This window comes from Sinocyclocheilus anshuiensis, unplaced genomic scaffold, assembly GCF_001515605.1.
Source record: "Sinocyclocheilus anshuiensis isolate Anshui unplaced genomic scaffold, SAMN03320099.WGS_v1.1 scaffold1371, whole genome shotgun sequence".
NCBI classification, from domain to species: Eukaryota; Metazoa; Chordata; class Actinopteri; order Cypriniformes; family Cyprinidae; genus Sinocyclocheilus; species Sinocyclocheilus anshuiensis.
Window position 1 is genome coordinate 1,232,504 of NW_015539833.1, and position 10,428 is coordinate 1,242,931.

At 38.1% G+C, this 10,428-nt stretch overlaps 1 protein-coding gene across 1 annotated transcript in view; it reads left to right on the forward strand.

The window, feature by feature from the left end:
* Positions 1 to 10,428, forward strand: part of LOC107684292 (glycogen synthase kinase-3 beta-like) — a 26,213-nt gene that overhangs the window by 5,663 nt on the left and 10,122 nt on the right. Inside the window, exons 2-3 of the mRNA XM_016480530.1 lie at positions 2,139 to 2,332; positions 2,488 to 2,571. Coding sequence (XP_016336016.1) covers positions 2,139 to 2,332; positions 2,488 to 2,571 — 278 coding nt within the window. The remainder of the gene's footprint in view (positions 1 to 2,138; positions 2,333 to 2,487; positions 2,572 to 10,428) is intronic.

Here is a 10,428-nt window from a genome sequence, read left to right on the forward strand (position 1 = left end):
TGCTGAAAATTCAGCTTTGATCACATGAATAAATTACATTTTATAATTTATTAGAATATATTTAAATTGTTATTTTAAATTGTAATAATAATTTCTAAATATTACTGTTTTACTGCATTTTTTAATCAAATAAATGCAGTCTTGGTGAGCATAACAGTCGTATTTTAAAAATACATTAACATATCTTACCAACCCCAAACATTTGTACGGTAGTGTAACTAATGAGGATATGATAGGTTAATGGAAATATCTCGACTTTATGGTGATAAAAAGAATAACGGAAGATTCACTGATGTTATTTCCTAGTGGACATTAAGTTTCTGTGGCCTCAGCTTTGGCCTGGACTAGATCACTTTCTATACGATGAGCTTATCTTTAGTTTCCAATTAAAATTCTCGGTAACACTTTATTTTAAGGTGTCCTTGTTACACGTTACATGTACTTACTATTATAATAACAATTAATTATGCATAATTACATGCAAGTAACCCTAAACCAAACCCAAATCCTAACCCTAACCATATAATAAGTACATGTAGTTAATTAATATTACTCGGTACGTGTAATTACATTGTAACAAGAGCACCTTAAAATAAAGTGTAACCAAATTCTAACTGTGCAAATTATTGATCCCATTTCCTAGCTATACAAAGTCATTATCCATATAATTTAAACTCACAAAAGTATTTAGTATTTAGTAGGGCTGCACGATAAATCGAAATGGAATCGAAATCGCGATTCGACAGAAACTGCGATTGTCATGTGTATCTTTAAGTGAAGCACGGTTCTGTGATCAGCAGTAAATCTCCATCCGAAGGCCAGAGGGCGCTCTCGCGCTGAAACTCCAAATACGCCTTGCAGAAGAAACCCAGAAAATGCCTATAGCGGTAGCTGGATAAACAGAAGATTTAACTGCTTTTATTGATTCAACGTGACTAATAAACACACAACTACGACAATATATGGTTTATCTGAGTTCTTATTATTATAATTTTCATTAAAATAAAGCGCTCAAAGTTCAATGCAAAGGGAGATATTTTCTTTTAAAGAAATTGCTGTTTTAGGACTACAAAAAAAGGCTGGTAGGGACTATAACAAGCTTCTTCCTGGGTTTGTGACATCACAAACCCTGAAATTTACATAAACCCCACCCCTGTGTACATGCAGCAAAGGGGGCGGGGCCATGCTGCGCTGCTTTAGAGAAGAGGAAGAGAAAACTAGAGGTGCACGTAATGGTAAGGGGGCATGACATTTCCGGACAAAGTGCATTAGGAATCACAACACACTGGGCCAGCTAACCAATCTGAGCCCGACTGCGTATTTCTGAGGGAGGGGCTTCAGAGAACCAGGAACTTGACAGACTGTTTTGACGAGAATGGAAACAGCGGTGTAGAATTAAGGTAAAATATGTGAAAATAATGCGTTTTTTTTCTTTTTTTTTAAACGAAGCATGAGCACATGTTACACTGCACCCCATAAACACAATCAAACCTTTGAAAAAAGCTGATCAACCACCCCTTTTATTTATATATATATTTTCACATGCTTTCAGATGGAGCAGCATTTACTACACAGAGCCGTAGTTCACTGAGAAGCTATGCAAACAGCTGTCATTATCGCGAACGATTTCTTCGATTTCATAATCGCGCAATAAAATCATCTGCGATTTTTTTTGTGTAACTTGTCAGTGAACTACGGCTCTGTGTAGTAAATGCTGCTCCATCTGAAAGCATGTGATGAAGATTTACTGCTGGTTACAGAACCGGCATTACTAACAAAATGCGCATGACAATCGCATTCGATTAATCGTGCAGCCCTAGTATTTAGTCAGTTTCCTAGTACTTGACCACAGACCTGGCTACACAATAAAAATATATTTCTACTAAATAATTGAGGACAGTTCCCATTTTGTCCTCATATTTCCCATTTTCATGTTGTCAAGCACTTGCTCAGGGGTGTGAAAACGTGATGAGGTGTGAAGCGGACGTGTTTAAAATGAGCTCTGGTGAATGAATGATACACGCAGGATCACACACTGATGAGCATAGTAACACCTAGAATGCATGTGACCATGTAAAACAGACCAGTGAATTACAAAGGAATATTCATGGTACATTGTACTTTCTCTCTCTGTTTAGGAGATAAAGATGGCAGTAAAGTTACCACAGTGGCCGCGACCCCCGGTCAGGGACCCGACCGACCTCAGGAGGTCAGCTACACGGACACAAAGGTCATCGGGAACGGCTCGTTTGGGGTCGTATATCAAGCGAAGCTGTGCAACACTGGTGAGCTGGTGGCCATAAAGAAGGTGTTGCAGGATAAAAGGTTTAAGGTAAGCATCAGTTTATCGTTGGTTGTGTGTGTTTACATCAGAAATGTTTAGTCTTGAGGTGACAAGTTTAGCCTTATAAACATTTAGCATTATATTGATGTCATTTCCCGTGATTCTTTCTTTCTTTTTCTGTCTATGAATTGTTTTTTTGTCAGAATCGTGAGTTACAGATCATGAGGAAGTTGGATCACTGTAACATTGTCCGTCTGCGCTACTTCTTCTACTCCAGCGGAGACAAAGTGAGTGCCGCTTTTCTTCTCTGTTTTTTTTTTCTGAGCAGCATCATGTGCCCTATAAACCAAAAACATGCTGTCCAGCAGTTTCCAGCAAATGCTTTAGGTCATGGGATATGTATTCCTATGGTGCAACCCAAAGTGAATAGCAGTCTGATATCTAACTTTTTAATGAGCTGTGCTTGCGAGGGTCTGCATCAGAGCCCTGCAGGTAGTATGACTCCTGCACACTGAGTTACACTCTGGACACCAGCAGACTCATACTTGAAAAGAAATCCAATAGAGTATGACCTTTTAGTCAAGTGTTTTATATATTTATAAAAATATATATATATATTAAAAGAAATGATATTTTACATAAGGAAAATTAAGCCTATTTTCGATTATTTCATTGCTATATTGCTATATATTTGTTTGTTTACTTGTTTATTATTTTTTGTAAAATTAATTCAAAAGTAATGAGATCTTATGGAAGTTTAGAAACCCTGAATAAATAAGTAATCAATCTTAATGGTGCTGTAGTTTTTTACTTTATGCATATATTTAGTGACATTTTTATATTTTTGAATATTTTTTGTATATAAAATTATAAGTAGATATATTTTTATTAAAAAGTAAGATATCTCAACCAAAAAATGGTTCTATAATTTTTATGCAACATATAAACAGATTTCTTTCTTTTTATTTCCTTATTTGGGGGGACTTTTTGCAAGATTCTCCAGTACGTTATGAACAAATTGAATAAAATATACTTATATAATGTCCCAGAAGGGAACATGGTGCGGTACACATACACAAAACGCTGCCATTCTTCAAATCATTATATAAATCTAAAAATAATATGCACAAGCATACAGTACATACACTAGAAGACATCTGCTATCCAAACAGGGTGGTATTTTTGTTGTGATTTACAGCTCTGGCTGCTCATGCCCTCCAGCGTTAACCTGTGGATAGGATTTCTGGTAATCCTGCGATAGTCCTGGGGGCAAAACCTGTCACAGCAGTGGCCAGAGACAGCTCAGTAGGAAACTTTTGATTGATGGGAAGATAAACTGTTAGACCAGCCCTATTTTTACTGTATGACAAGCTCTGGCTCCTGTGCAGCCAACCAAAGGGACAATGTGTGTGTGTAGAGAGTTCACCGAGTCAGGTCTATGGGAGTTCAGACTTCCCTTTCAATGTATAATCTGAAAACAGATCACACAAAATGGATCAGAGTTTTGTCAGGATCCTATAACAAGAATGCTATAGCATTACATAGCTAAGAGAAAGTTTTTACAGAGTAAAGTTTTAACTTTATAAGTCAGAAAGAGCTTTATTGCCAAGTATGTTTACACACACAAGGAATTTGTCTTGGCGACAGGGGCTTCCAGTGCAGAAGAAAGTACAGACAATAATGCAAACATACATGATAGTGCAGACATTCATAGGAATTACACAATAGAGATGAAATATAACACTAATATTAGAAAAACTGAAAATTAAATAATGCAATATAATACAGAAGTAGAAATATAGAGAAAAAAAACATAATTGTTTCAATGAATGTACAGATATGCTATGTATAAGTGTGTCAGTTATAATGGGCAATATATACTTATGAAAGTTTTAATTGTTCAGGCTGAATATGGCCTGTGGAAAAAAACAGTTCTTGAGCCTGGCTGTTCTGGTGGTCAGTACTCTGTTGCGCCAACCAGAGGGCAATAGTTGAAAGAGAGAGTGGGCTGGGTGTGTGGGGTCCAAAGTGATTTTCTTAGCCCTTTTCCTCACTCTGGAGGTGTAAAGATCTTGGAGGTTGGGCAGGGGGAACCAATAATCGCTGGGCAATGATAGCCGAGTAGAACTGTTTTTAGCAGCTCCTGTGGCAGGTTAAATTTCCTCAGTTGGCGAAGGAAATACAGCCTCTGCTGGGCCTTTTTAGAAATGGAGTCTATTGGCACTTTTCCACGGCATGGCTCACTTTTGGGGAGTTTTCCACTGTGCACAGTACCTGGTACCTGGTACTTTTTTCAGTACCACCTCGGCTGAGGTTCCAAGCGAGCCATACCGTTACCAAAATGTGACATGTAAACCCTGCTGATCACTGATTTGCCAGAGAGAATCGCCACTTCCTGCGTCATTGAACTTGCGTTGAACTTGAACTTACTGTTTCGTGGTCTGTTGAGGAGTACAGACGTTCCTCTCGTTGATAGCCGAGGAGCAGATCCAGCGAAAGCTTGAAGTTTTTCAGGAGGTCGCGGCAGTAGATGCTGCGTAACTATAACGACATCACTGATTTGCCGGAGAGAATCGCCACTACCTGTGTCATTGAACATGAGACACTAGACCCGCTAGATTAAATCAGCACAGCCAGCGAGGATCGAACGCAACTTTTTTTGAACGAACGCACCTTTTTTTTTAACAACAAAATAATGGCTGTTTCATGGTCTGTTGAGGACGTACAGACGTTCCTCTCATTGATAGCCGAGGAGCGGATCTAGCGAGAGCTTGATGGGACGATGCGGAATGAAAATGTTTTTCAGGAGGTCGCTCAGCATGGCAGTAGAGGCGGCGCAACTATAATAACATGTCTATAATCCCGCCCATTCTAAAGCGGTACTAAACTGCAGTGGAAACACAAACTGAGCCAAGCCGAGCCGTACAGTGCTGTCGTGTGATCATCATCATGGTGATCCACTGACAGATTGGGGTCGGCACGGAGAGCTGGGTCAGTTTGTCTGAGACCTGAGATTGTATCAAGATGTTGCAGAATATAATGCAGTCCCATGTTTACTGCATTGTCCACAGACCTGTTTGCTCTGTACACAAACTGAAGAGGATCCAGCAAGGGTCTAGTGATGTCTTTCAGATAGGCCAACACCAGTCTCTCAAACGACTTCATGACCACAGATGTGAGAGCGACAGGTCTGTAGTCGTTAAGTCCAGTGATTTTTGTTTTTTTGGGGGACTGAAATGATAGTGGAGTGTTTGAAGCAGGAGGGGACTTCACACAGCTCCAGTGATCTGTTGAAGATCTGTGTAAAGATGGGGGCCAGTTGGTCAGCGCAGACATTTAGACAGGCAGGTGAAACAGCGTCTGGGCCTGAAGCTTTCCTAGTCTTCTGCTTTGTGAAGACCCAGTTCACGTCCTGTACACAGACCTTAAGCGCAGGTTGAATGGTAGGAGAGGGACAGAGAGGGGTGGGTGTATGTGTGAAGTGCAGATCAGAGCAGGTGCGGGGTGTGAGACTTGGCTTTTCAAACTAGCAGTAAAACACATTCAGATCGTCAGCCAGTTGTTGATTCACCACAGACTGCGGGGATGGTGTCTTGTACTTAGTGATGCTCCTCAGACCAGTCCATACTGATACCGGGAGTTTTTTTCAGCTTTTCGGAGTAGCTAGTAGTTTTTTTTAGCCACTCTGATCTCCTTTGTTAGTCGGTTTCTGGCCTGGTTATACAAGGTTTTATCCCCACTTCTGTAAGCATCTTCCTTGGCATGACGAAGCTGATTGAGTTTCCCAGTAAACCATGGTTTATCTTTATTGAATGATAGGAGTGTCCGGGTAGGAATGCACATATCCTCACATAAACTGATATATGAAATTACAGTATCTGAGCTCATCCAGATCGGTGGCTGCAGCTTCAAAAACACTCCAAACAGTGCAGTCGAAGCAGAACGTACACATTCCCATGAATGAAAAAGGAAAACTCCCGCGGCGAGTAGAAAGGTTTACAGTTTATGAAGAGTGCCTCTAAATTGTTACATCTGAAAACCAACTTTCGTTGATGAAGAAAGAAACGCAATCTACCACCTCTCGTTTTCGCCGTTAACTCTGCGATGCAATCCGCTCTGAACAGCTGGAAGCCCCGCAGATGAAGCGCATTGTCTGGAATGGCTTCACTCAGCCAGGTTTCAGTGAAGCACAATGCAGCAGAGTTTGAAAGTCCTTGTTGATGCAAGTGAAGAGTAGTTGTTCATCCATTTTGTTAAGAAGGGAACAGACAAGATGAATGCTTGGGAGTGCAGTTCGAAAGCCATGTTCGCGGAGCTCAACCAGCGCGTCGGCGTGCTTCCCTCTTCTGCGTCCAAGCGCATGTTTAAACAACACCGTTGCACCTGGGATGTGTTGGTTAATGTTAAGGAGTTCGTCTCTGGTAATAGAAGTTGAATTACTAAACACAGAACAAACAATCAAAAACAGCAGCAGAATTGCGGAGCTCTTACAAGCTGCAGATATCCAAAATCAACCACTTCTTTCTTTTTGAGAAAGAAGAACAAGGTACCACAATGTAACCCAACATTAACCACGTTCATATAAGCATAGTTCATATCAGAGGTAGTCCACTTCAGCCAGGAGGGCCACATTCATATATAAATATAGATTGCAGCTCATGCTTTGGCTGTGGTTTGGAACCTGATTGGTTGTGATGTGAAACTTGAGATTTTTTTTCTGAGCAAACAGGGTCTGTTTCATCTACATACTGTTTTGTTTCCCTTTATGTTTTAGATTGAATTAATTCAATTGAAGTGTCAAATATTAGTGTACAAATAATTTTTTTCTGTGCTGGCTTGTGCCAGAAGTTAAGATTTTCAATATTACTTCCTCAAAAATATAATAAATACATATTTTAGTGACATAAGTTTATAATGTGTATATCTCTATAAATATACTACCTTTCAAAAGTTTGGGGTCGCAAAGATTTTTAATGTTCTTGAAATAATTATTTCACCAAGACTGAATTTATTTGGTACAATAAAAACAGTAATATTGTGAAATATTATTACAATTTAAATGAACTGTTTTCTATTTTAATCTTTTTTAAAGTGTAATTTATTCCTGTGATGCAAAGCTGAATTTTAATTTCATTACTCCAGTCTTCTGGAGTAGCCCATTCAAACTGGTGCTTCCAAGATGATCAGAAGTCCTTCTTGCAATTCGATAAATCTTAATCGGTGTTAGCCTGAGAGATCACGTTATGATGGCAACATATTTAAATCAACCGATTTCAACCACAGTAATCAATATATCAAACAAATTCAAATGCTTTTGTTTAACGGGCATGTTGGTTTACTTATGTTGAACCTGAACCCAGGCCATCCTTATGGTGGAGCCTTGTAAAGACTGGTTTATCCCACCGTAAACCAATTCAGTTCACTAAATGTCAGCCATCTAACCTAAAGACGCACGTACACACCGGAACACATACAAGAGGCCGCAGGGTATACGGTTACTCTTGAGTTATTCTTACACACAACGGCAGGGCTTCTCCTTTGTAACAAAGACAGAAACGAAGACGTTGTGAAAGAGATCATGTATGAGGAGTGCTTTGAGAGGCATAAAAGAAAAGAAACACTACAGAAAGTAGGATGCTGCCAGTGAATGGTTAGTCATGATGGATTGATATGTCACTATGGCCTGAAACATTATATACATCATATCATACCCATTGAGGATGCATTTACTTGATCAAAAGTGACAGTAAGTACATTTATAATGTTTAGAAAAAAAATCTATTTTAAATAAATGCTATTCTTTAAACTTTATATCACGGTTTCCACAAAAATATGAGGCAGCCCAATTGTTTTCAGCATTGATAATAATAGTAAATGTTTCTTGAGCAGCAGATCAGCATATTAGAAGGATTTCTGAAGGATAATGTGACACTGAAGACTGAAGTAATGATGCTGAAAATTCAGCATTGCATCACAGAAATAAATTACATTTCAAAATATATTAAAACAGAAAACAGTTATTTTAATTTGTAATCATGTTTAATTTGTAATAATAATATTTCTGTTTTTACTGTATTAGTTAAGAACTAGTTACTAGTTAAGAAGCACTATGTAATAGGGCTGGGTAAAAAATATCGATATCTCGATATTAATCTATTCTCTTTTTTTTACGGAACGATATCGATTCTTAAATCCCAAGAATCGATTAGTCTCGCCTGTTTTCAATTTATGGACAGAACACTGAAGGGCACTTCCCATCCAATAATAAGCATTGTGCTTTGGTACTTTTAATATGAAGCAAAGTCTCAGATTTCAAATTCTGTCTTTTGTCCGTATTGCAGTATTTAAACAATAAATGCAGTTTTGGCACTGTTTAAAGGGGTCATATGATGCGATTTCAATTTTTCCTTTCTCTTTGAAATGATACAAGCTCTTGGTGCATAAAGATCTGTAAAGTTGCAAAGACTAAAGTCTCAAATCCAAAGAGATATTCTTTATAAAAGTTAAGAGTCAACAACGCCTACCTAATACGGCTCGTTCTAACACGCCCTCACATGTCTATGTCACAATGTGGGAAGATTTGCATAACGCACATAAACACATTTCATTACACCAAATACACAAAATAATGTTCTTTTTAGCAACATCATATGACCCCTTTAATGTGGAGTGACAGATCGCTGTAGCGTATCAGTTGAACAGACGCGGCAGCGCAAGGCGCACGTGAACTGATCATCTCCACATTAATACCAGCTTCGGCACAAAAAAATGACTAAACATCCGAAGGTTAGTTAAAAGAAAGAGTACAACTTTACAATCCGTATCCTGTCTCATGTAATCGCTCAATACCACCATTTAAATGTTTATATAAAAAAAAAACGAATTGAAGTAAAAATATTATTATGTAATTGTAACATTATTATTTTAAAAACTTTATTAAGTGTAATTTTAGCAGTTGTAGGCTATAAATCAGTCAATTTTAACCTTCAATATTATAGTAATGTAGAACCAAATGACTCTCATGTATATTTTACAGCATTAGTTGAGAGATTTTTTTTTCCTTGAGAAAATTTGGCAAGTACTGTACATCCAAAATAATCGATATTGAATCGAATCGAATCGGTAATCGGTACTGTACCTGATGTACAGTATATCCAAAATAATCGATATCGAATCGAATCGAATTGGTAATCGAATCGAATCGAAAGCTTGTGAATGAGAATCAAATCGAATTGTGAAATTAGTGTCAAAACCCAGCCCTACTATATGTAAGTATTGTATTGTTGCAATCTGAAGGAAGGTCTAATGCCCTCTTGAGTACTGAGATATGTTATCACCACAGCAAGGCAGAATCACATGTTAACATGTTGATTTAGCATGCGGAGAGTATGTTTGTGACCTGTGAAGCGATTGTCTCAGCCCGTCTCATCGACAGACAGCAAGAGCAGGGCTGTCCTCACCGGTTTAACCCTCCATTCCAGCACGGTGACATAGTGTCTGACCACTGTGACTTTGTCCTGACGGCTCCCCTGGTGTCACAGAAAGAGGATCAGTTCAGTTATGTAACCCTGTCCAGACAGAACTCTCACCCATTTACATACCCGCTTACTCACACTTGGCAATTTGTGCAGTTGAATCAAAGTTCATGGATATTAGCTGTCACTTCATCTTGAAGTCAAGAACAGAAGTGCAATCTAGACTCAGCAGTATGCAACTGCCAGCTGCATTTGCTAAAATGTGCAGTCTACAACAAAGCACACTACACTGGCTATTATATCCCACAATGCAATGCACTTGATTTGACTTTCCAAGCTCTAACTATTTCTTGACTCCGTATTTGATTGGACTGCTAAAATGAAAGACATTTTTACACAAACATGGATTAAAAGTCAAAAATAGCAATGTATCTGTTTCTGATATCCTAACTTTTAAACATCAATAATTAAAATAAAAATACAAATGATATGCAAATAAATATCTTAGATAACCTGTCATATATTTTTGAGATATATATTATATTAAATTATATAATTTTGTGTGTGTGTGTGTATATATATGTATGTATATACTGTATATACATACACACACACACACACACACACATATATATATATATATATATATATATATATATATATATATAT